Source organism: Anas platyrhynchos, chromosome 11 (genome assembly GCF_047663525.1).
Source record: "Anas platyrhynchos isolate ZD024472 breed Pekin duck chromosome 11, IASCAAS_PekinDuck_T2T, whole genome shotgun sequence".
Classification (NCBI taxonomy): domain Eukaryota; kingdom Metazoa; phylum Chordata; class Aves; order Anseriformes; family Anatidae; genus Anas; species Anas platyrhynchos.
Genome location: NC_092597.1, coordinates 14,651,081 through 14,678,423, shown reverse-complemented (window position 1 = coordinate 14,678,423; position 27,343 = coordinate 14,651,081). Strand labels below are relative to the sequence as shown.

The following is a 27,343-nucleotide window of genomic DNA, read 5'->3' as shown; positions in this document are numbered from 1 at the left end:
AAGTTTATATCAAAGCTATGATGTAGAAGCAACAAACCAGGAATTAGCCCACTGAGTTTTCAAAGGAGATAAAAGGAATTCTTCACTCCCCAAAATTTAAAACCTTCACTTCTGATGAGATTCCTGAAACAAAAGGATAGAAAGAGAGCACATGGTAATAACCACACTGAAATATAGATACAGCTTTTCACCCAGCATTTTTAACTTTAATAGCCACTTCACTTCGTTCAAATGAGAGATTCTAAAATACACAGAGTCAAAGTACATACCTTCTTCAAAACCTATTTTTAAGGATTTCCAGTCACTAATATAAACCAACCCCAGATGTCTTACATTTTTAAAGACACAGCCTACTTTTCCTTCCTCACCTACAGCAATAAAATGGCATACTTTGCATCGTCTTCACTTCTCTCAGCACTGATTTATCTGCAGCCTATTGCTGTTCTAATCTATCTTACTGCTTGCAGATTGCAAGCCTACACACACTCTTAAATAAAACCAGTAGGAAGGTAAAGTTAAGTCAGCCTACTTCACAACATGGCAAAGAAGTGATGCCAAGTGGGTCAACTCATTTCATCAAGGATGGCCATTCTTCCTGCAGGGCCCAGTGGGCCATACTCAGCATGTCTGCTGAGATCCTTACGTTTCCTGGCTCACGAAATTTACTGCATGAGATTTACTGCTTAGCTCAGTTCATACTTCACCTTTCTGGCAAGTGCTGGGCTTGCTTACCTCGCATATGTCACACAGGATGTATGAACAGGCAATCCTATGAACTCTTTTTTTTTTTTTTTTTTCCAGGAATAAGGCTTAGAGCAAGTTATCACAGGTAAAACAATCAGCACAGCCTGGATCTGTTGGCTGTCCTCCCCGAGCAATTTCCAGTTCCTTCCCCATCACGCGGGGAGTACAAATCACAGACTTGAAAAAGGAGTTAACAGTGGTCACCTCAGGAAATACAGTCCTAGGAAAAGGTTCCTGCCACCAGCCAAATAATTAATCCTACCTTCAATTTTCTTCTTAATTGCTCCCAGATGAAAAAAAAAAAAGCTCAGCTCTGGCTGCCGCTATTCATAGACAGCATACAGGCTGCGAGTTCACCTCACCTAATGCAAAGATACATGTCAGCTTTATTTGAGCTGCAGATTCAAAGGAGGTCCTCCCTTTCTGGTTCATGAAGTACATGAACGTCTGATTAATGCATTTTATGCTAAAGCATGTCAGAGCTACGAAAGCAAACTGGAATTGTATATGTTGTTGGTCTTGCTCTACAACTTCTTAGCCTGTTCCATTGACATATCTGACATATTTTTAATGTCATATGAAGAAAGGTACCTCTCTGTCATCACAGTATGGATTTTGGTGCCTGCTGACCTATGTAGGCTATTATTAACTCACTAGAGCAATGGAAACATCTTATCACTAAGGGATGGTTGACATAGCTGGCCTCGGACAACCCTCTGAATTCCTTAAAAAAAAAAAAAAACAAAAAAAAAACCAGAAAGCCTTATACTTTAAATCTTTAAATTACTACAGATCATTATTTCTCTGAGTAGCATAGGTGAGAGGGAAGAGCAAAATAACACATTAGCCTACATGCAAAATAGGTGACAGTATCAGATCACTGCTAGGATGATGAAATTTCACATAACTTGCCTTTAGACAGAGTTAAGAAGGAGAACCAATTTATGTTTATAATGAAAACTTCCAGCATTAGGAAGGAGGCCTATCAGCAAGAATGCAAAGAACCACCTGAAATAGATCAGGAATTTTGTTTGCTTTACTGGCAAGTACTATTTAAAAAGCACTTTATAGAAGTTACACAAGTCATCTCAGAGCAGAAAAATCATTAATACTAGCTTAGTACTAAAATGGTAGCATTCAACATGATGTCTGAGGGAGACAGGAATTAGTCATACAATCTCTGAACCACTTTGCTTTCTTGGGAAGTGGAACAGATGCATTACTCATGGATAGGACCACGCAGGTGTGACAGGGTAAATTGTCTTTACCCCTGTTCTCTATATTGTACCTGCCTGTACATGTGTGCATGCAAAATATGCCAAAATTTGCTAGGGGAAGCAACCATTTCAGTCAACTCTCTACGGCAAACAGAGTTGTTAGAGATTAAAATAGAACAGAGAAAGTAGATTGACTGGGGAGAAAGAAAACAAGAATTTGCCACAGAATAGCTCACCTACTATAGAATTATGAAAACTTCACTATTCTTAAATTCAGCTCATTAACAAAGAGCTACAGGTTCAGTTACGCTTTCATTGCCTGTCAGGACAAAGCACTATCATAACAGAGCTAGATAAGCGGGCAATTGCTCAAGAGCGCACACTGACTGCAGCCCTCATCTCCGGGCCTAAGCAGTGTGACAGCATTCTAGAGACATCCACGGGCCGAAATCCTTATCAGAAGATAAAGCTCCCCACTAAAACTATGTGGGTAGTTTCTGTTTATTCTAGAAAAGTGCAAACAAAAAAAAATTTAACGGGGTTTATTTAGGCAAATGTTAAAGCAGCTAGTTACTGCCTGAAATAATACATAATGCTCATTTAGGCACTTCAAAAATTTCCACCCTCTGCTTTTGAGAGGAACAATCAGTTGTTTGAGCTACTCAGTCTTATTTTGTTGACTTCTCACAAGGGAAGTCTTACATAAAAATCAAGCTCTCCATCACAACCTGATGCTGACTGCTGAAATACTCTTTTAAACCAACTCTTCCATTAGCATTCAGAGATTTTATTATTAGCGGGTTTTAGAAGTCTCAACTATGGTTTTACATCCTTCTCCCTGGGTACTTATTTTAAAGATCATAGCTGCAGCTGTAAAACCTATACAATGCAATGTACTGTGTGAGAGCTTAAAATCATTCATCTTATCTTCAAGTCAATACTCAGGCTGCTGAAGTGCTCCATTTCACTGCAAAAATTACCAAAATCACTACACCGCTTCCAATCATACAACCCTTTACATGCACATTGCAGTAGTAATTAGGATATCTGTGCTTTTTAGTAGTTCTTAAGCACAGGCTTAATCTAGCTCTGGTCAGCTCTAATGCAAAAAGTTTCTCTCTAATCCTGCTCTTACCGGGCTGCCTCTGCAAGCCTGAGTCCCCAAGCCGAGCACTCAACTCAAAAATACAAAACTCTAATTGAGCACTTGTATGAACTTGAAATGCTCTGATTCACCAAGTTAGACTGTGTCAACTAAAAAACAGAATCACCTGTGGGGACAAAAAAAACTTTTTTGCTCCAGTAGGGAAAACTAAATGCATCCCAAGAAGAATTTGGAATGCAGACACATATCCATTCCAAATGACTGCTCACTAACTGAAGGGACACTGAAGCAATGCAGGTAGCTCCCCAGGATGTAGTTTACCGTCTTAACCCTCTCACTTGTTTTTTGTTAGATGCACAGCAATAAAGTTATCCTGTACGTGAACAGATGGAAGAAACTACAGTTTTTCCAGCTCTCCCACCAAATGTTGATGCAGAAGAGCAGGCTACCCAAAGAACCAAGCTACCTGCAACGTAACTATGTTAAGCATTGCAAATCTAAATAATCACACACAAATTACAAATATGATTTTTAGAGTATATTCTGAAAAGCAAGTAGCTTTTTTTTTTTTCTCAGGTGGTAGGGGGAAGGAAAATAAGTGATATGGAAAAGATCAGAATACCACTTCCACTTCATAAATGTTTTCTGTTTAGTTTCTTTTTTTCCAACATACTGGCTTCCAGTAAAACTCACCAATGTTGAGGGGCACGTGGCACAAAGCCATACCTATGCTGTCACATACTACACTGAGCTCCTTGCTGGCTGACTGAGGGAAAGGAGTGAAGGCAGACCAGAGTTCTAGAAAAACAGAAGCAAGAGTAAGGAAGTGGAAGTCCTGGCAACAGCAAAACCAAGATACATTGGAAAAAATCTTTGTTTTAACAGATGCAATTCCTAAAATTATACAGCAAAGGCTCAGTCAGAGAGGACAAGCAGAGCAAGTCACCACTCTGCTCTCCCACCCTTTCCCCAGACACGTGCCACTGCCCCTCACACCAGCAGTCACATACTGGTCCTTCGGAGAACTGATTTGTCTCCTAAACCAGCAATGTTATTTCCAGGAAAACAGCGAGTAGCTTTGACTTCAGAATGAGATGATTCAGATGCAAAAACTAAGGCAGGGGAAAGGACCACATGGCCATGATCAGGGTGGAAACAAGGGAATTAGGACAGCCCCTTTAGCAGCAGTAAACTACTGGGCTAGCAAACAGCACGAGCTGATCTAAGCGTACTGTCAAGATAAAACAAAATAATCCCCCAAAGCACACGTACTCGAGGCATCCAAGAAAAGATCACAAACCTGTCATTCAAAAAGGCTTTCTTTTTAAGCAACGGCATCCTGATGTTCAGGAAGGAAAGGTAGCTAAGATGGTGTTTACTTCTTGGAGAGCTGCCAACAAAGCAAGAACGTATTGCCTAAGGTCACGCGTTAGGTGAGCAGATATCCCGCGTTTGAGAATAGCTTTCATTCTCATCTGGCACTGAAGACTTTCTTTTCTTAACTCATTGTATAATTAAAACCCAACTAATACATTAATTATTCACAAAAGATTTTTCTTGTCCTACATACAAGCTCTTTATATGTGTCAGAAAAACTGTGAAAAATCCAGTAACGACACCCAAGAGAATAGTCAAAAAGACTAACTTTAACTTAGCAATGTTAATTTCTGTAGGTTCTCTCTGCAAAAAGAAGCAAAGAGCTGTTCTGAATCCCCCTCAGTCTCAGCTCAGCAAGTCCAGGGAGACTCAGTGCCTCATCAGCTTCTGTGAATAATCCTCTCCCTCTCTGCAAAGTCTACCTGTATCCTCCTGCAGATTGCCTGTCTGAATGTGATCCAAAAACATTTTTCTACAAATGAAAATAGGATTTTTCTTGAAGGCAAAAGTTGTCTTGTATATTTCCTACACCAGGAAGGAAGCCCAGCTGTTTGTATCGTGTAGTCCAGCAAGGTGCTATGACTATATTCACACCAAACACTTCTCATAGTCCACACAACAGCAAACACAACCACACTGACGCATCCAAACAACGACTCGTTTGTTAGCAGCAGAACAGTCACCTGTAACACTAGCTTGGGGCCGAAACTGGGACAAGAATGATTAGTGTTTTCTGTCCTATTTCCCTATATAACCAACCTAACAACACCACATTGTTCTATTATTGTTCTTGGGTAGACCTGTGCGGTGTCAAGAGTTGGACTTGATGATCCTTAAGGGTCCCTTCCAACTCAGGATATTCTATGATTCTATGATTCTATGATTAGTGCATCTGAAACAATTACAAAGAATTTCACAGTGAAGAGTCCCCAGGTTCTACACACAGAGGTAGAAACGATGAAGAAAACTGCATGCAGACAAACTGTTTTTCCTATAGCTTGAAAACTCCAAAGGATTTTTCTGCGTAAGAGTTTTATAAAAGAAAGAAAAAGTCAGGCAAATTGCTCAATGAAGCAAAGGCATAAATCCTCATCAGAAGCATTTCTGAAGTTGGAACAAATTAAAAGGACAAAGGTTAGTTAGGGGATACTTCACTTTTCAATGCCTCTGGCTGCAAGGCCAGTTTAGGAGGTTAATGTCCATCCCAGGCTGCACAACTTTGCTTAGTGACTCTCACACAGGCCAAGGTACGTGCCAGAAGGGCTGCCACATGGACTAGTGCACAGTGTAACCCCACAAACACTGTCAGCAGCACAGTTAAGAAGCCAGTAAACTACAGCTTGTGAAACTGGGAACAAACCTCTTCCAGCTCGTTGAACATCCAGAGGCATCACAACACCAGACAAGTCTAAGTTCCTTGAAAGTTGTCTAGGATATTTGTCAGCTTTGGTATCAGTGATTTACTCCTTCCCTAGCATGAGATTACTACTATGAGCAGGAATTCCTCCAAAATAAATCACAAGCTTTTTGGGCTGAGACTCACCCCCAGCCAGAAAGGTTTCCAGTGCTTTCAGTTACATTTTTTTTTTTTTTTAAATTTGCTGTGGAAACTACCATTTGGACAGCACTGCAGTCAGGGAACCGACGACAAACTGGCAATACTCTGTAATTTAAAACCTCGTTAACTGCATCCACTTTTGTAGATTAACTAATTTTTATAATTGAAGAGAAAGTTGATTAACAGTTCTGCAATTACACAACTGGTATTTTTAGGCTCCAATCATGTCTCACTTAAGCACATAACAACCTACTCAGGTGATTGAAGTTATGCCCAACTAGGCATTTGCATGATCACAGCAGCCACTGGGACAGGCTTTGAAAGGAAGCTGAATGTTTTCAGACCGGCTCTAGCCACAAACTACTATACTGGATTGAGCTTACTACACAAAGCTAATTAGACATGCAGTTTTAATTACGCGGTACATCAACATGACCGCCTTTGAACTTGGTCACACGGCTGCCGTGCTGAGCTTTATCCAACACAGCAGAATGCAGCTCCGCTCTCTCCTACCCCAAATGAATTGGTTCAACTTTTTCAGAAAGTTAAACAGGGATAGGAATAGCCCTAAGAAAAACAAGTAAGTAGCATGTTAAGATAATGAAGAAAAAAAATAATCTAGAAATATTTTGTTTTGTGAGACAGGTTGCCAGCAGTGGATCATTTGCCAATAGGAATAACTTGATGGGAGGGGGAGGAGGAGTCATACCCATCTCGATGGGGGCTCAGTTCACAAAGAAAAACTACAGCACAGTGGATCTGTGAAAACAGGTTACTTAACTCATATTTGGTAGAATGCATTCAAAAAGCAAGGTAAAGAAAAACGTCCTCTCTAAACCAGAATGTCGATACATAACTATGCCAGCATAGTTACCACATGCCTACAGTACAATTAGACAAGGTCTGCAGTTAAATTTGGTTTGTATTTTGAAGAGGCTACAGAACCTGACTCACGATGGCACAGCTCCATCCATGGCAGCACACAAGGCTGTAACATTTAGAAAACACTCATGAAGAGTAAGTGACACACTGACTAATCGGAACACTTACTAATGTGATGGCACAGATCAACTCTCAAACATCTCAGAGCAAGCTTCCGCAGCAAATTCACAGCTGATTTCAAGTTTGGGGCGTCACGTCCCATTTTTCTAAGACTCTGAACACGATCCAACTGTCTCATACCAACTCTAGCATTTATGCAGTCACGTGGAGAGCCGATTCAGGGAAATGACCAGCAAAACAATTAATCCTCAAAGGGAGAAAAAAAAATAGGAAGTGATTAGATTACATTTTTATTCATTCAGATCCTTGAAACAGCTGAGCAACTGAGCGGAGTGAAGCACAAAGGGAGGGGTGCAAGGGTGACAGCCTAGGCTTAGCTGGGGTTATACTGGGCTACAACCACACCTTTCAGATGACTTTTGACAGATCTGGGAGTGGCTATTAAAGATGTTATGGTCCTGACCATCAACCTTGCTCGTATCTGAAGTTATTACCCTGTAACACACGTCCACACCTCGGGTACTCTAAGTCAGCCTTGGGAAATAAACTGTCAACGAAGTGAGTAATCATGGAAAGACCTGGACTGTTAACTTATACTACTTATAAAGGTGCCCTGAGTCTATAAATTTTTAGGCAGTTAAGTGCTTCTGAAATAAAGTATTCCTAACAGATCAACTAAAAACTCATTTACAGAAGGGATAAGTTTAAATGTTAAAAATGTAGTTTTTCATGTCTGCATTTCATAAAAATTGGTTAGCATTTTTGCAGTATTAAGATTAGGAGGAGGAAAATTCGGCAGGTATTAGGATTAAGAACTGTCAAATACGGACATCCAACACAGTGGACTATGAAGTGAAAACACTGTTTCTGTTCTTAGCAAAGGTGACAAGAATCAAGTAGATAAGATTAAGAAAATAAGCACCTGTCTACAGAGAGAGAAGTGGGAACGATGCATGAAACAAAGGCTAGTATCCGATTGCAACAGCCATTGTGTTACGACTGACTAAGCTGTAACCCACACTTTCCCAAGCCTTGAAGCTTACAGAGTTATGTTATGGTGAAAGACAGAATTAGATTAAATTAATTTATAGCTGTAACTGAGAAAGTATTCTCAATCAGGAATGTACTGGTGCACAAGGGAGTATATATATTGTAGTACCACTGCCCAGGCTGCCAAAGACCTTGAAACAACTCCAAAAATGTCAAATCCAGCGAGGGGCCTCCCCTGCCTTACACACACACTCACATCCACGAGTGCCAACCACATCAAGGGGTTTCTGCAACCCAGGGCTTCTGCAGCCTGCGGCACCAGCACCGGGTTAACGATGACGTCGGAGCTCTGGGACCCGCAGCCCCAGGGCCCTGCCAGCTGCCATCAGGACCCCGGTCACCCCTGCTGCAAGACAAGCTCAGGTTCAAGGTGTTTTTCCTGTAGGGAGGAAGAAAAGCAAGAAAGCAAGAAAAGAGGAGGTAACCCATATGATGGAGGATGCATCAAAGTCACATATCTGGGAACTCTTCCAGCTGTTGGAAGAGATTAAAAGGAGCTTCAATGTCACTCAGCAGCTGCAGGGTAGCTGGGAGCTCCTTTGTCATTTCCAAAGTTCAGTGTTCAGAATAGTCAATTCTTGTTTAGTTGGCCAGCATGTTTTAACTGAGTTCAGATCTTTCAGAAAATACATCCAAGAACTGTTAAGAATACGTTTTAGAACTGTTAATCCCACATCTGAGCATGTTTTACATCGGGTTCAAATGTCACTCTCAAAAGAAGGGAGACAACTTCAAAAGAAGACAAGCAGTAGTGCTAGCTTAGAGATAAGAAATGGCTCTTGAGGAAGAGCTTCAAAAACGATTCCATATTTCCCCTCTAAACCAAACATGCCACTGAGCATATCTTTTCTAGGTCTGTTACTTTTATAGTTTGCTTCAAAGTGTGAAGTCCTGAGTTGCTATTATACGTGTTAGCAGTGAGTCTAGACATTGATAAAATTCACAAGTGTAATTTTCAGACGTAGACAAAGTACATGCATACATCTACCCATACTCTTTGTATATATTAGTCAATTGCCAAATCACTCGTTGCAAAACATATGATGTGCATTTGAACAAAATAAATACTGTTAATAATGTTAAATAACCCGTAACTTTGATCTGACTTTACTGAAACAATTTTTAAGGAAATTATGTGCATTATTTCAGTATTTGTTTTGAAAAAAAAAAAAAATCCCAGAATTAAGGTTTAATCCAAACCCACCGTCTCAGCAACATCTGAATTTTCTTCTAGGTAAGGGGAAAAATGCCTAACTTGGTTTATAGGTGCAATCAGTTCTAACGTGCTATCAGGTTGTTACCATACTTTCCATTCTCCTCAGCAATCAACGACTTCATTTGTCTTACAGACTTTTCCTGCAATGTCCTCATATCGTATGTTGTCAAAGCAGTTTTCACATTTAAGTATTCTAGGTCTTGAATATGACAGCTTTTTGGAAATATCAGCACCACAGTCAGCAACACAGCTAGCGTTCTACCTGGATCTCCCATACATTTAAAACACTTTTTCCCCCCACGTCTTGGGAAGCAAGAAAAGGATACAGTTACAGGTAACTGAACAGTGCTTACCGATCAGTTTCTGTCTTGATTTTCTTTTTCATTATTCCATCAGGAGTACACTGCCCTCTCCTTGGAAAGAACAGAGGGGCAAGAAATTTCCTCTGCTTGCCTAACAGCTATTAGACAACCTGCATCTCCTACTGCTGTGCATGAATTAGAACAGCTGGGGAAAACAAACAAAAACTCGAGCAGCACCATGGCTCTAGCAAAGCTGCTAATTAAAGAAAGTAGCTTGCACCCCTGCTTCAAACAGCTTGCATCCACTTTACACATTAGTCAAAATATAGGTGTAAAGAAGGCTGGGAAACAAACAAACCAACCCCACAACCCTACCATTCGTCAAACAAACAAACAGGCTACCCTCAATCAGTGCAACAGCTGGGATGAAATTCGGTCTCAGAACCGCCACTGCCAGGCCTGTGGCCCCATCCAGAGAGATGAGAGGTTTGAAGTTCCACGAGGAGCTACCAGGAGGTTGCAGCCTGCCTCTTGTCCCACACCACAGCTCCGATTCCCACCTAATCCCATGGTGAGCCATGTCAGGGAGCCAGGATGGCTGATACACAGGTATGGGGGGAATTACATTTTTTTTGCCCTTTTGCAAGGTAAACGTTGTATTGTTTTAAATAAAAAAAATCTACAATTTAAGTGAAAGAAAAGCTGAGCGTAGTGTAATAAAAATAACAGAATCCAAGGATTAGATAGATCAATGTCAAGATAGGTTGGATCATGACATATTAACATGACGCCATTACCTGCATACTCTAACTATCTGAGCAAAAAAGATAGGATTAAGCCAAGTGAACTCTTTCCTTTTAACTTTCATTAGAGGGGAAGAGGGAAAATGACCTTTAAACAAGAGAGTAACATTTACTCTGACTTGGTTATTACTTTCTGATGATCAGTCAAGCTATTAAAAAAGCACGCCTTTACTTAAACACACAAATTCAGAAAAAAGTGATATTACAAGATCAATGGTACTATAGTTGCTTCCAAACAGAGACAACCTTAAATGAAGAAACAACTTCAAGACAAAACACCAAGAGCATTTTCTCTGCCAGTGTTTGAAATTTGAATGTCAGTAGAAAAGAATCTTCAGAATCCTGTAATAAAGAGCTGCTATTTCTATTCCTCTGCTCTCCAACTGGTTTAGCAAAAGAAGAAACAAAAAATCCACCTTAACGTAATCTGTTATGTTAGCTGGAGGATGAAGCTCAGCAAGTAATTTTTCCCCTTCTTTCCCTGTCCCTAAATCAATTGAAAAGTCCAGAGATCTCTCCTAGGCACAAATGAACAGCACAATCCAATTGCTGAATTCTGCATAGAAATCATGCTCCTTTAAAGACTGCAAAAGCAACTGACCAGGAAAAAGCAGAGTAACAAGATCGCAGAGCATACAATGGAAGAGAAAGAATGTGGGGCCAGGGAATGTGAAGAAAGTAACAAACTCCTTTAGAGTTTGTGCACAGGTCAGGCAGTCCCACCCACTAGTTTCTGGGCTAATTGTGGAGCATACAAATCCATTTGTCAAGGGCCACCACTACTTGACGGCATCGGAGGTAAGAAGGAACGTTATCTTTACTGACCATAAACCTGTCTTATCCAAATACACACGTGGCAGGAGATTATTCAATAATCTATTTGTTGAAAAACCAGCTGCGATTTCAACCAGAGAGGCAAAAACGCACCAAGTAGCTCTTTTACTTGATGGTTTAAAAACTCCTGGCATCAGTATTTGTGAAGTTTACACAATGCTGAATATTTTGACTGCTTAGGGGGAAAAAATGCAAGAAGGCTAAAGTGGTTTCTAATAAACCAAATGAGACAATCAAGGACTGACTCATCAGATGACAGAAATTGAACCTTTTTTTTAAGAGAGGTTTGGAAATCAATTATTTAAAATGTCAAGCAGTTCACCTACTCAGTCTCCTTGAGAACGAATTATTCAGATTAGAAACAAGAAACATGACCTCAAAGGTAACAATTCTGGAAAATGTACACGTTATTTTACTGCCTGGTTGCCTTTCAAGAAGTGGAACAAAAAATAGAACTTATGTTACCTCTTTCAGCAAATTAATATGGCACACACTATCACAGCCAAAGTAGACACAGTTAAAAGAAAAGAGATTCCAAAGGAAATAAATGTCTGTTAAAAAAAGAAGTTGAAGATACATTTTTCAGGTTAAGTATATAATTTCATTCTCTTGATTTTTCGGAGCCAAGCCACAATTTCAAAATCCAACCCCAAGCCTTTAAAGTCTGGAACTTTGGGCTTGTTTTGACACGATGCTGACATTATCAGAAGTTTCGAAGTGTCACTGCTAGTATAACTAGGTATTAAGCTCCTATTTAGGCTAATCAGGGTCTTTATGGGGAAAAAAAAAAAAAATCAACTTACTATGCAAAATTCTGTCAAGCACAGAACTTGTAGACCATAAAAGCATCTCCCTTCCCTTCACACAAACCTTTTGACGAGTCGTCTTCCAGATTTATTTACATCATTACAGGTGTAAAATTGGCAAACCAATATGGTCAAACCCAGCCTAAGTTATGTAAATTCAAAACAACATTGGTTTGTTTAGAAAATACTCCACTGCCATGACTGTCCACAAGAAGCAAACCATTAATAGAAACGGATCTCATAGAGGGATATAAAAGAGAAGCAGGAAAAGTTCTAGGCTCAAAGCAAAACTTCCAGGAAAAGGAGGCACAGCAAACGGTGAAGATAACCATGAAAAAAGGAGAGGAGTTTGGATGCCGAAGTCTATCATCAGCACAGCAGAGAAAGCAGGGCTGACATGATAACACAGAAAGGTGAAGGCAGCAAGACAATAGCTACAAAAATCATTGAGGGACATGAAAAGGAACAGAAGGTTAAGATATAATAGAGTACCTCTATCCAACAGATAACTTGGAGGATGACCTGACAGAATATATTTAAAAATAAGTGATAACTATTAAAAGTAAGGTTTCATTTCGATGTATCTTCAGATGCTTCTATTTGTATGGCAAGTGAAAATTACCCTTCCAAGAAAACAAACAAAAATCAAAGTAAAATACCAGGAAACTTAGGTAGAAATTGTCCAAGAACAGCCTAAACCGTTTCACATGTGCAAACGGTTTTTCCCCCACTTTAAATAGCAAAGTCAAGAATGGCATCATACCAGAAGGTATGAAGGATGATCTAGCAGACACTTATCACCACACGCATTAAAAAAAAAAAAAGACTGAACTCTCAGAACTGCCACACTGAACAACCCTCTCTTTAGAAAAAATCCTGATTTAATGTTGGACACTATCCAGCAGTTCTTAAAAACTGTGAAATGTCATGGAGCAGCGGGGAAATTTAGTAAAATGGACTTGCATAGAATGTTCTACAACAGGTCGTGTGCCTGAGCTGAATAAAGAGTAATTACAAAATACCACGCGGTATCTGCTATGACAGATTTGAACATTTCTAGGTCATGAGCACTAACACAACAGCAGAACCAAACTCAAAAATAAAAATCCCTCTGCTGAGAAGAGCAAGTACCAATCAAGTGGAAGACACCAAGTACTGTTCCAAGTAAAAATGGAAGGCTGTTCTTTCAGCTTCTTCCTAACTAAGAGTTTTGGATCTGCAAATTCTAGAAAAAAAAAAAAAAAACATTTCTGTACAGTTGACAAATGTAATCAAAAAAAATATGATTCATAGGTGTGAATCTATGTGGTTTTGAACAATACACTGCAAAATAAAACATCACTTTATGTAAAGCTAAATAAAGCGCCTGTCTAGAAGTTCTAGCAGCCTGTAGAAATCCAGGGCTTCACACTCCACGCTGAGATTCTCAACATGATTTGAAAGTGCATTGGTTCACTCTAAATTCTGTAAAGAATTAATCTTTCAATTAAGAAATAAACTTATAGGGACAAAGAACCGATTAGCAGCCAGGAAAAGAGCTGGAATTAAAACCATTTCCTTTGCAGAGGTTCATATGCTTCTTTGTAAGGGTTTATACTCCCCGCCGTATAAAACAACGGGGAGAAATTTTAAAAATTAAATGGTCGGGAAGACTGAAACGGAGGAATGGCTGCACCCCCAGAGAAGTGGCAGGTCTGCTACACAGATTCCCTTCGCCTAAAACGTCGTGAAGGGTCGAGACAACGCTGAGGCGAGGAACGAAAGGCGGTGTCCCAACGGAAAGGGCAGCCGCGGTGCCGGCCGTGTGGAGGAAAAGGGGTGAGGGGGGGAGGCCGGGCCGAGGGCAGCAGCAGGGCGGCGCTGCCTCGCCCCGCGGGCACCTCACGAGGAGCCCCGGAGGCGGCGGAGGGAGGCTCGGCCCGGCGAACGGGGGACCCCGAGGGAGGGCGAGGCCGGGAGGTGCCGGCCCAGCGAGGGGCCGGGGGAGCTGGGGCTGGGGCCGGGGCAGGACCCTCACCATTCTCCTCAGGGCCGGGCTGGGTCTCGGCGCCGACTCTGGCTCCCCTCGCGCCGGGCGGCTCCCGCTCGTGGTTCGGCGTCGGCGGTGGCGGGGCCTGTCTCCATCTATCGGGGCTGAGCTCGGCGGCTGCGGGGGGCTGAGCGGAGAGGAGCCGGGCGAGGACGACGCTCCCGAGCCGGAGGGGAGAGGGGGACGAGGGGGACGGCGCTGCCTCGGCTCCGCACCGGGACCCAGCGCTGGCGGCGGCCTTGGCCCGGCGGCTCTTTCTCATAATTGTGCGACTCGGCCGGCGGAGAGCCGCGGCGCTGCCGCGTCAGCGCGCACCGCCCCCGGGAGGAGGGGGCCGCCGGGGCGCTGCCCCTGCTCACGGCCGCCCTCGGGGCGGGACGGGACGGGACGGGGCTGGTGGGGGCGCCCCGGCCTCCCCAGTGTGCTGAGGGAAGGAAGGGGAGGCCGGAACGGAGGCGGGGGCGGCTCTCGAGGCATCGCCAGCGCGACGTTAGAAACCAACCAGTCTGACCCGAAGCACGCTTCCAAGGGAGGAGGAGTGCTGCTCCGGAAAGCCCGGCATCTTTTTAAGCCTTTTTTTTTTTTTTTTTTTTTTTTTTAAATTTTAAAATAAATAAATAAATGCAAACCTGCCCGCGTTAGAATCTGTCTTTTAAACTTCAACGCCTCTTGTGACTCAGGCTGAGGAGGGCGCCTTTTGGCGGGAAGAGGCGGGCAGCGCCGGGCCCAGCCTGGGTGACTGAAAAAAAAAAAAACCTACAATAATTCCCCAGAGCCATTTCATCATTGATCTTTCACCACAAATCTCTCTTCTGAAATCATGTCTGATACCACCTTTCACCACCATTTACTTTATTTAGGACATAGTTATTTAATGCTGTTTTCTTTCACACTTAAAGCAGTTAAACCTGGGTCAAAGGTCCTGACACCATTTCTACAATACTGTAGCCTCACCTGAGAGTTCATTTCATACACGCTCAAGCAGAAGGCACAAATTTGTTTAAAGTACCATGGCACTTGGATTTTCAGTGTCAGAACTTATTTGCCCCTGCTGTGGTGATTTTATGCTGAATCTGGCCTTCCTCATCTCCTCTTGCTGGCACAACTCTGCATAGCATTTGGTTAAGGGGATAGAAGTGCAAGCCTGTGCTCACACCTGAGCCATCGGTTGTCGTCACGGGTCACCAAGCTCTGCCCACACTGACAGCCCAAAACCAGTCAGCCTCAGCGTGACAGAAACTGTCGCTGAGAGTCTCAGCTTCAGAACCCTGCAGATTTACTAGACCAGCTCCAATGATTAGAGGAGGACAACCTAAATCAAACCAAGCATTAACAAAAGCAGCAGAACTGGAAGCTAGATGGCAGCTGTTGTCAGCTTTACTTGTGGTCTGTTTGATGGATGCACCCATACGGGTACATTCCTATCAATGCAATTCGACATCAACAACAATGGAGCAACCGTGCCAAACTTTTTACACATACACACGTGAAACTGAATAACAAAATTTAACCTGATATGAACCAAAAACTATGAAATACAAGTTTTAATATCTAATAATTAAATTAATCTAAACTGAAGATATACAGAAATTAAACAACCTTGCATTATCAGCCATTTAACAGGGTAAGTCTGACAGTAAATTCCAGCAGCAGAACCCATTTGCTGCAAACAATAGGTGCAAATTTGAGAAAACCCTCACAACCAGAGGCATTCAGCTCCACCTTACAGTGTTGCTGCAGGGGAGTTCCTAATGCTTGCTTTTAGTTAACTTCAGAAGAATTTGTGGTATCTTACACAGGTATGAAGATTAGGCTCCTAGGACTCTTAATTTTCCTGGAACGGGAACAGGAAAATTAAGTGTTTCCAAGGGACGATTCAGAACACTTAACTTAGTTCTGAATACAAAATTTCACAAAAACAGGTTAAATTTACTCTTACTGGAGAAGAAATCCAAAGCCTGCTGATCTGCAGCCACTTGTTCCCACCATGTGCCATTGCTTTTCCAGTGCTTTTCCTCCTTACCAAGCCGCAACAGGAGCAGCAGTGAAAGACCAGCAAGATTTGCTGGAGGTGGTTCAAAAACTTTCCAAAGGAAAGCAAACGGGGGACTTATGAGTTCTTCAGCTAACACTGTGAAGCTCTTCTGATAATCTGCCACAATCCTGCTTCCTCCCTTCCTCTTTTTTCCTAATTAATTTAAACCTCTTTGTAACTCAAATGCAATTTATGAGCAAGTTCTTTAATGACTAGGTCCTCTCTACAGACATACTGGACTATACTGACTTGCTTTTCATGGCTATCACATTGGCCTCTAGGTTTAATATTTGTAAATTCAAGAGCTAGAAGGAGCAAGAAAATTCAGAAAAAGTAGCTGGAGGCCAGCCTGGACACAATGTGAGACTTCTCTTGTACAAGCTGTTGTTTTAGGAGAACATGCTTGAGGTGAGGAATTTTCCATGCCTTTTTTTTCCTGTTGATCCTGCAAAACTGAAAAGAGATTGACATAAAATTGTTTGAGAGTTAAACTGCTTGTGATAAGCTCAGATGGAGAGACAACACATTGTTTCACTGGAACAGCTCATGAAGAAAAAGGGAAAATGAGTCATCAACATCCTCTCTGCCTCACTGTCTGGCAAAGAGTGTCAGCCTTCAGAAAGAATGTTGTGAAGGGGGGCAGGATACAGCACTACAGTGAAATAAATCTCTGTTACCTGGAACTGATGGCACATGGCATAAGGAAGTCACCTTACATCCTTGTATTACGTTGTTCAATCATACTGAACATGACGTGATTTGACCCTAAGCTAGCAGCGTTAGTCATCCGGGAGGAGTGAATTATGGCACATTCAGATGTTCAGTCTTGTTTTCATCACTGAACCTCAACCTCAGAGGGCTAAGCAATAGGATAAATATTTGATATATACTTGTGACCCTAAGTGTTACCTTCCAACCACACCAATAGTCAGCCCAGAATCCCCCTAATATCCTCTTCCAAATGAAGAGTTGACAGCTATGAATTAGAAGGCAACAATGAAGCATTATTTCAAACTAATCGTATTCAAAGACATTTAACCTGAAACTATCTTCTGTTATCTAAAATAGCATATAACTGGTTTAAAGAAAACTGTGGTTTTGCTATGTGGTTCCTGTATCTACTTTGTATACCTCAAAGCAAAGTATCAATCTGTCACTGACACTTTATGTTCGGCAATTATCTGTTAAGTAATCATCACCAGAACTAGTAAAATTTGCATTAAACCAGCTGTAACTTGATCTCACTGCAATAAGCGCTAAAGGATAAGAAAACTTCTTTAAGGAAACCCTTATCTCAATATTGCAATATCCAGTAGCCAGAAGAAGCTGTTTGAAAGCTCATTCACCCTCAAGTAGATGAACTGAGTCGTGCACAGAAAGATTAAAATACTTCTTTTCTCACAGAGAGGAATGCTATGAGTAACCATGAAATAAAAGAAATTGGTTTTGACTTTTTTTTGACTCATAAGGTTTCCCAGAGATGCAACCTACTACTCTGCAGCTGCTCTTTTAAATATGCACTGGGATTCACATAGTTAAAGCAGATGCAAATGCCAACTGATAAGGAGATCTAGTTAATATCCTACTCATGGTCAAACAGATTCTGTGCAGAAACGTTCTTCCCCACGTACTGAAGTCACCTATGGCAGAAAAGCAGTATTATTGTTCCACTTTTCTTTAAGAACGGTGAATCTCCCCAAACCCATATTTAGTCTTTCCCCCCCAGGTTTGTCTGCTTCTCATACATCTAGGTAAACCAACTGTCTATGTATAGCTAAGGTGACAACACACCAGTCCATATTCTGACCATTCCTCTTCTGTGAGCATGAAGACACTTCCTTTATCAACATTAAAGATTGTCAAGTAAGGCCAAAAAAAAAGTGTATGATGACCCAGAATAATGGGATCTGCAAGTCCTCCCTGTTATCTGTGAAGGGGTTTTCTAGTACCAGAGTTACTGATGTCTTTGTGAAAACATTTTGCCCAATACCTCTCAGATAATTCACCAAATAACATTGCAAACATCGAACTTCTTGGGGATTCAAAACATGTTCTTTCAAAATGGGATGAATGAGAAGTAAGTTATTGTTATTAATCATGTGACTTAGGAAATATAACCTAACAGAAGGAACATTGTTTCTGTTGAAGACAGAGAAGATAAAACTCTAAAAGCATGTAACTGCACAGTTTTAAAACTGTTTAGAAATTGCAATCACTTTGTTGGTATGTGTTATACTCTAGAGTTACACAACATCTTCTCAGAAGGTTCCATAGTTTTATTAATCTTTTTGCAGTATACCAAAGATCCTAAAATCCTGTTTTAAAAGTAATGAGTTTGAACAACGTGTTAGCTTTTACATCTGAGAAGATATGTATTTCCTCAAAGGAACAAGTACCTTAGCTGCATACATTCAAGAAATAGGTCATAAAAATCTACTGAAATTTCAAGACGCATCTGGAAAAAAATTAGTATGCAAAATTAACTTTTTACAAAATCAAAAAACAAATTATCCTCTGTAACTGATTTAGGTTCCAATTTCACAAGCAATTTATGTATGATTTAAGTCACAGTAACAGAACTGCTCATGTATTAAAAAATGGCAAAACAGTGTTGAGATCTTTCTGTGCAAAGGGAGTAATTATAAGGAGCATGGAGATAACATGTCTTTAGACAGTAAAGAGCTCTGACTGGGTATCACCCAAAGGCCACCTGTGCAGTTCACTTACATTTTAAGAGACCACCCATCACAGAAGCATGAGGGTGTTTTCCACGTATCTAGTGTGTTAATTCCAGAGCATTATTTCACTTTCAAAGTCAGCCATTTACTTTGCAATGCAGATGCAAGCGAAGCTATGTGAGGCTATTTAGTTTTACAGTGCCTCCCCATTTTTTCTGGGACTGGCAAAGTATCGCCAACACTAGGAAAGGATTGCAGAGTGTTTTTTCTGATGGCAATGCAGAGGGCCCCATGACCTACCACTCCAAGCTCAGAGTGCAGAACCAGTAACTCAACTTCAGCTTCATGGCTTGTCACATCCAAATTAGGCAAATGAGGGTGTGGGTTATCCAGTTTAGAAATCTGCATTAAAGATATTCCATATTAATAGGAAGACATTCACACTGATTAGCTAATTAAGGTTGAGTACATATTGCAGTTCTGAGCAAGTGATTCTTCCGTATACACGTTCCAGAAGCGTAAAGAAAGATACATTACCCAACCCGTCATCCCGAGTACAATACAGGCATACCCTGTATTTATGGATATATTACTTACCGCTTCGAATACACTCAGAGTTTAACCAACACAGGCTGATGTCTTGCACAGAACTGCCAAAGGTGTGTCTCCAAACATCTCTTATTTACATGTGTAAAATCAGTAGCTGCCAGGAACAGTATGGGGACAATTGCACCACAATGGCTGACCCTTTGAAAGATTTTTATCAGTGCCTAACCTTTAAAAAAATAACTGAAGCAAGTTTATGTCAGTTTTGCTCCTTGTAAACTCCCTCCCCCCTCCATAACTTCTATCAGATTTGCAAAGCTTCTCCATGAAAAATCATTTCTGATACAATCTTCAGGCTCTCAAATTCTTATATTGAGTTTTAACTTGTTAGCAGCTGAGCTGGTGCATGGAGGATATGCAGTGAGATAGTCTTTGTGTAGAGATGCTCCAGCTGAGCAAGAAGCAAAGGTGCAGCAGCTCCTTCCATGTTTGTGCTGCCCAACCCAGCAGGGGAAAGCAGCAGCAGCCACAGCCAGAGGTACTGCTTCTCTGTGAGGTTGGGCAGCAGCAGCACACAATGCCAGCACAATGCAAGTCTAAACAACTGGTTTTGCAAAAACAGATGGCCAGACAAACCAACTGCTCATTGAATTTTAGAAATTGAAGATGTTTACAAGTTCACAGGTATCCCTACAGAGCACTGTTTCTTAGCGTTCTTTGAAATCTAGGGACAGCTACCTCATAATCAAAAGGTAAAGTTTTAGGTGAGATACAAGACTGCCTTTAGTCTTCCAACTTTGAACTCTTACTTGACAGTGACCCTCTTCAAGGTGCCAATGGCAAACTGCCATGTGTAGAGTTGCTGAACACACTTTTCCAGGGCCCAGAGCTTACACCATTATTCTGCAATGCTTGTTATTCCATTTCTTAGAGGAGAAAAGTATAAACAGGCATGCATTTGCTCTTTTTCTTTTTTTTCCATCATTGCTATAGTTTAAATTTACTGCTAAAATTTATTTCTAAAATCAGCTACCAGAGAAATACCTACTTGTAACATTAATTAAAAGGATTTCAGTTTTCTTGTAGCCTTGCTAGAAATACATTCACAACTAAGCTCAAAATTTAATTTGAGATACTACTGAATATTTAAGGAAATACAATAAATACAATATTTAATGTATTTCCTTTTATTCCTGAGTATGTACAATACAGAAGTTGATATATTCTGTAACCTTTCTGCAGAAGTCATTGAGCCAGCACGAGCACATTTCAGATTCTGACAAACCTGTAAAAAACCTTAATTTTTGTTTTTCCAATCTAAACAAAGCTACTGCACCAACATTAACGCAACCCCAGGAGTCAGTGGGGACAATAACACAGATAAGGATGAACAGAAGGAAGCTATCATTTTAAATTAATGTTCCAGGGTGGATTAAGCTGCTGGGTATGAGTGCTGCATTTGTTTTAACAGAGTCCAAAAGGTTAAGCTTCCTCATAAACACTAAACTTCATATTGGAGCAGAGGCACACATTATTGTCCAAGACAAAAAGTAACGTGCAAAAACACTTCAAAAATGTGCTGATATAACCCTGAATAAAAACGAAGAGGAAAGAAAGGAGGAGAGCATATGCGTGAGCAAGGGGAGGGAACATAAAGTCTGACAGCAGAATACCTGTGAGCACACTCCTAAGAAAAAACTGAAAGGGAGCTCTTTGATCTACATACAGTCTTGATTAAAAGGTCTTTCAGCTGCAAGTAAAAGACTTCTCAGCTATTTGATGCCCTCTGTGTTCAGGGAAACAGGATCTTGCACATTCTTTATAAATAAAAGGAATTCCAGAGATACCTGAGTCTCCATCATCAACCTCTGTCAAGAATGCAAAACCTTGAACTTTGATCAATCACTCCTGACAAAAGGGATACCAGTCTGAGTTGGTCTCCTCCCTCTTTCCTCAAGAAAAAAAAAAAAAAAGATAAACCATTCACACAGTAAAATAAACATGTTATAGTATTTTAAAATAAAAGGTAGTGTTTTAGCTTCTGAAAGCATTACAAATCCCAAGGCAACTTTTAAATATACTTAAATCCAACAATTTAAAATAATTAAATAATTCCAGTTCAAAAATTAAATCCAAGTTGTGGTGATAAAATTTGACTTTTTTAATGATGGAAAAAAAATGTTACAGATTATTTGGGTTGGAAAATGAGCAGAAAAAGTATCTTAATAATTGCTGAATCACTGAACAGTGAGAACTGGAAGACCCCTCTCCTCTACAGATTGCCTAATCCACCTGCCTTCTCTGAGCAGGCTGCCAGGCCTGTGTCAAGCTGGGTTTTGAATATACCCAAGGACAGACTCCATAGCCCCTTTGGGCAACCGTTCCAGTGTTTGACCAACCTCATAGGGGAAAAAAAAAAAAAGCTCTGTTTTCTTTGCAGTTTGGCTCCACACACCCGTGGTACTATAAACACTGATAAGGCCCACCGCAGCCTTCTGTTCTCCAGGCTGAACAATTCCAGCTCTCACCTGAGGGGTGCTCTGAGCCCTTAATTGAACTCACTCCACTATGTCCGTGTCTCTGTACTGGGTAGTCCAGCCCAGCACTGTGGATGTGGTCTCACCAGCGTTAAGCAGAGGGGAAGGACCAGGGACTACCTCCCTTGGCCAGTTGGCTGTGCTGTGTCAGTGCAGCCCAGGATGCTGATGGCCTTCTTTTCCACAAGGACACTTTGCCTAGCATGGTAAAACCACCACACATTGTCAGCGGGGTATCTGGAAGGACCCCAGGGTCTTTTCCTCCAAAGCTAATTGCCAGCTCTTTGGCTCCCAATACGTACTGCTGGATGGAATATTTTCAGGTACACAAAATTTAAGATAATCTTAATAATCTCAATAATCTGTACTTTGGGGAACAAACTGACTTCATCGAGAATTGTTAGTTTAGAGGCCTGACCTGGTCTCCCACAAAGCAAAATACAATCAGTGTTCGTCAGATAGAGTTTACACTTGGAACAGCATGAATAAAACTGCTGACAAAGGGGGAAATAAGACTGAACGCGTCTAAGGAGGCAAGCACCTGTTAACTAGCAATGGTAACTCACTTCCTTAGAAGATAATTTCTTCCTTCTGCTCACAATTTTCAAGCCCATGGGATGTGCAGTTTTACAGAAGAGTCAAATGCACCAACCATAACAGCAGAATGCACTGGAGATAGTCAGTGCAAAAAACAACTTGTTAATTGCATTTACATCTGTTATCCCTAGCTTATCTAATTTTTAAAAAAGAACCACGTAAATCTAAGGAAAAATATATATGAGCTTATGAAGGTTAGTTTTAGTAGTTTGTTCTTATTCTCAAAGTCAAAGAGTCAAACATTTGGATAGGTCATTGTGCAGCAGGGCTTGCCAATAGTTTCCATGTGATAAGCTTTAAAAAAAAACAAAACAAAACAATCAGTATATTCCCACACATAAATGTAATCTATATATTCTACTGGCAAGCAGAATACTTATGGAACAGGTAGGGCTTACCAAGGTTGGGCAGCAAGATCCAATCATGCTGCAATTCAAATTAAAAAAAAAGTCAACTATGGCTTGACTGACATGCAATTGGTGAAATTCTAGTCAAAGATACCTCAATATAGTTTAAATTCACTTCCTATCTAATTTGGCTTTGTAACTCTATAAGACTTTGAGCCAGCACATACACAACGTATGCAAGTATAAGACTTCATACAGCAGCTGAGACTGAACTTTGCAACAGGAAGACCAATTAGAGTTAGAAGCTGTTTCTCTGAGTACTCTATGGTGTGGCTAACCTCTTAAACAGAAGAGCTGTTCACGTATTTACCTATACATTCACTTTACTGTAAGCAAAAAAAAAAAAAAAAAAAAAATCAACTATAACAACTACTCTAACATTCACTCTTATTCTTGACTGACAGCATCTGTGCTCATGAGTTATTCTAAAATTACTAACAAACTGTAAGAAGTCTTTGTTTTCTCTCAGCCTAACTCAATGATCACTTCAATTATTTCACAGTCCAAGCTCCAATAGAAAAAAAAAAAAAAGTTATAGAAGGACAAGTTAAGATGCTGTTAATCATGACTCCAACATAACAGCTAGGTTTCTCCTCCACCTGCAGACTTGACTGAGTGGGAAGAGAGATTTTCTGCGCGAGTTATGCAAGACAGCTTCCAATGCCAAATTAAAGTATCACAAGGTAACTATCCTTTCTTTAAAGAGGGACAGTATATAGGAGTTTTCTTTCCCATTTAAGTACTCAATTAGCTTGACTCAGTGCTACTGGAGGCTCCAGTATATGAACAGAAGAGGCTACAATAGTTAAAAACGTGTCCAACTTTTAATACAAACAGTATCACAGGATTCTAAGAATGCCTCAAAGATGACATATCAAATATATTCATTCATGTTTAGTGATTTTATTTTCTTCCTCTGCCCACATTTCCAACCCAGCCCAGTTTTCAAGACCTAAGCTTTTTTTTTTTCCCCCCTTCCTATCTCAGGCTAAATACATTTAGTTGAACAATACTTTTCCAGAATTGTTTCCTAGGCTCAGTGCAAATAACCTTGTTACCATCAAGAAATTTGCAATTGTTAAATTTGTAACTCCCTGTTTGTCAGGTACACTTTCAGAGTCCCATAACTAACAGCTGTACAACAAGCACTTGCTGAGTTAGACCAGTAATATTGATACTCAATTCATAGATAACAGTGCCCTCTACCCACAACCCTTCTAATAATAAAAAAAGAAAAAAAAAAGAAAGAAAAAAGGAAGAAAGAATAAAAAAAGCCACAACACAGCAACACAGGTATTTACAAATACAATCATAATTTATATACCTCAGGCAGGATGGATAAAAAATGCAGCTACATTGCTTAAAGGGGGGATAAAATGCATTTTTCATTCATTTGCTATTACGGATTGTTATTGTTTTCCCAAGAACATTCACAATAAGATGACTCAAAGCAATCGCTCAACTTTTCTTTTTTTTTTTAAACACAAGTAACATTTATTAATAACATTCTTAAAGTGATAAATTAAGAGTCATGAGAAAGTGGGTTGTTGTCAGTAAACATACAATGAAAAGTAGTAAGATTTTCATATAACTAAAAACGATTTTAACATAGTGTTTAGTACAAACAAGTTTAATATTAAAAAAAAAAAACATTCAAAACTGCTAGAAGTGTTGCAATCAATTCTACTGAGCTTATAAAAATCTCATTTCAGTAGTCACTACTAACCTGTTATTTATGTAAAATTTTAAATGCCATTCTTACTTTTTGTAAACAAAGCACCTAAACATTTGAAAGAGAAATAGTTAGTTTACATCCAATTAAACTGCAGCACATGTGAAACCTCAGGCATTATCAGGCATAGAGCATAATTAGGCACAGAACACAACAGTTTCCACAGCTAACTGCTGAATACACTTATGTTGCCAAAGGTCTTCTTTATTTATACTAGTCCATCATCAATACCACTCACAATTATAGGTGAAAATTTAATAAATCCTGTACACAGAAGATTTCAAAGAAAAAGGAGTCATTATGTAGGTTTGTGAAGCTTCTGAGAGCTCTGAGTATTCCAGGACTTTGAACACATTATGATGTTATGTCATTCAGGAATTTTCATCCATTTCTTCACAACCATTTAACTTTGGCAGATATTGGGCTTGTCAAAGAGCACAACACATCAGAGCAGAAGCTTTCAGTCTGCTATCAGAACACTGAGGTATACTGTAATTTGTTATTAAGTGCCAGTCAGCCTGGCTGCCTCAGATAAATAAAAATTGAAGACAATGAGCAAAATCATTGTATTCTGAAGCTGTCAGTTCAAGCTTAGATCAAGAAAGTCATGATGGGCACCTACTAACATAGAAAAACTGTTTACAATTTGTTTTCTTAGAGAAGTTGCAGTGCTATAAACAAGGTGGTTATCTTACCCGTATCAACTGGTACCAAGGTAAATCTGTGCGAATAGCAACAACTGATACTCAGTCCATAAGTTTATCTACATCAGGACTCTTGAGAACAAAAAGGTTTAAACTTGATATAAGTTATGTAAAGCAGTAAATTTGCAGTAAGCCTTTGTTAACTGCCAATATAGTTTTACAATTGTCTTAATTAGCATACTTCCAAAGCAAATCTAGCTAAACTAGATTTCATCTGTGTAAGTTTTCCTGAGCTGATATGCCCTTAACCAATCGTGTCTAGAGGTGACCTTCAGACCAACAGCGAGGCACTTGCGTGAGGCACTGCAGGAAAGGCTGCATTGCCATTGCTCAGCTTACACTTATTTGGTTTTCTCCAGGGTTCTTTGATTTGTACTGACTATAAGAACGACATCCACTCCAAAAATAAGAAAAAAGTTTTAATGACTACCTGTTGATTAAGTGAACTCAGTGGTTTCCTGTTGTTGCCTTCTCCAATTTTCTTTGGTGTAAAGTGTTAGCAATACAGCTTTACAAATTTCCTATGCCTAATACCCCTCAATTTGCAGTTCCCCCCCAAAAATGAAAAAAGCATCAAACAAGCACACAAACTCAAACTCTTCTAAATGCAAATTAATGATTTAAACTAATTTTCCTTTTCCAAGTCTTTAGAGTATTTAAATGCTAAAACAAATTGTAATTAATCAAGTTAAACACAGGCACTGGCCTTAACTAACACAGGCAATACTAGCACTATTCAAACCCGTTGTTTGTCTATCAATCACAAAGAAGTTTCAAAAACAGTTTCAAAAAAAAAAAGTATGGTATAGATGCAAAAGCTAGAAAAATCTGTCCTTTCATCCCCCATCCCTATGAATTAAGGCAAAGCCAAATGAAGACCACATATATGTATATAGACCAAGTCCAAACAAGTATGAGAAGAACTAGTCCAAACTTAAAAATTTTTGGTCTTCCTCCCCCACCCCCAAGATTTAAATCACACTTGTTGAGCAAAAACAACCTCTTGCCTTTCACACCATCTTTGCCAACTACTCCAGGAGCTGCATCTAAGTTTCCAGGGCCACTGTGTAAGTACCTCCACCACACACTTTTAGTTTTTCTAATGGTTGGCAATGCATATAATCCAAAGACTCACATCAAAGTTTAACAATTTTCATTATTAAGGCATAAGCCAGTGAAACTACAGAGAAAAAAAAAAGAAAAACAAAACAAAACCTCACAACCACAAATTAAAATTTGCCCTGCTATCTATTTTATGGCTTACAATCTACACAGATTAGCATACAAACAGTTTATTCCATTATGTATAGTAATGGAATTATAGTTTCATTCTGTAGTTACATTACTGTTAGTCTTCGCATTCAAGATCTGGATAGAAATCCTGTGAAGAGTACTGCTTTTATTATTATTTTTTAAATGAAGTTTGACTAGCCTTAATCAAAACTAAGAAAATATTTCATGCAAAGTGATACGGGCAAGATTTTTTTTTTTTTTTAATAAAAATATACTGTATAGAAGCACGTTTGGAAAATTGCATAGAAAATACCCTTTATTTAAATCAAAATAAGGCACGGTTTTACTAGCTATGGTTTGGCTGTAAAAATGCAAATCTATTTTGATTACTTTTATGTTAATAACAATATTTTTCATAAAAATATAGGTGGAGTAAAAAAACCTTTTACACAGAGTATGAAATACTCTATTGTAAATCTTCACCAAATTTACTGTAATTCATCTGTAGGAAATTTGAGTACTATTTTAAGCCAGAATCCTAAATGCTATTGTCCTCCAGGCTGTTCACTGGCTGATGCTGTGCCTTCTTCATTTCCTGGGTAATCCAGATGTTCCATCATCTAAATGTAAAAAAAATAAAAAAGACAGTTCTTTATATAGAAATATTGCTTTTTTTCCCCCCATTGGTACAAAGTATTTGTTAGCTAAGAGAAATACAATTAAACATGTATTACAGTGCATTTTAGCAGCATACAGACGGGAAGTCCTCTATAAATCAGAAAAGTATTCAAGCCAAATAGCTTTTAGTTAATCAAAAAGCTCTTAGTTAAT

At 39.8% G+C, this 27,343-nt stretch overlaps 2 protein-coding genes across 6 annotated transcripts in view; both read right to left on the bottom strand.

Moving 5' to 3' along the window:
- The window catches only part of TRPM7 (transient receptor potential cation channel subfamily M member 7), a 54,688-nt gene extending 40,311 nt beyond the window's left edge, over window positions 1–14,377 (bottom strand). For both annotated transcript variants that reach the window (XM_027466329.3, XM_027466330.3), the window contains exon 1: window positions 14,032–14,377. In XM_027466329.3, the coding sequence (XP_027322130.1) occupies window positions 14,032–14,034 (3 nt within the window). In that variant the 5' untranslated portion in view covers window positions 14,035–14,377. The remainder of the gene's footprint in view (window positions 1–14,031) is intronic.
- A 9,760-nt stretch (window positions 14,378–24,137) lies between these two features.
- Window positions 24,138–27,343, bottom strand: part of SPPL2A (signal peptide peptidase like 2A) — a 28,892-nt gene continuing 25,686 nt past the window's right edge. For all 4 annotated transcript variants that reach the window (XM_038184887.2, XM_038184888.2, XM_027465878.3 and 1 more), the window contains one exon: window positions 24,138–27,132. In XM_038184887.2, coding sequence (XP_038040815.1) covers window positions 27,101–27,132 — 32 coding nt within the window. In that variant the 3' untranslated portion in view covers window positions 24,138–27,100. The remainder of the gene's footprint in view (window positions 27,133–27,343) is intronic.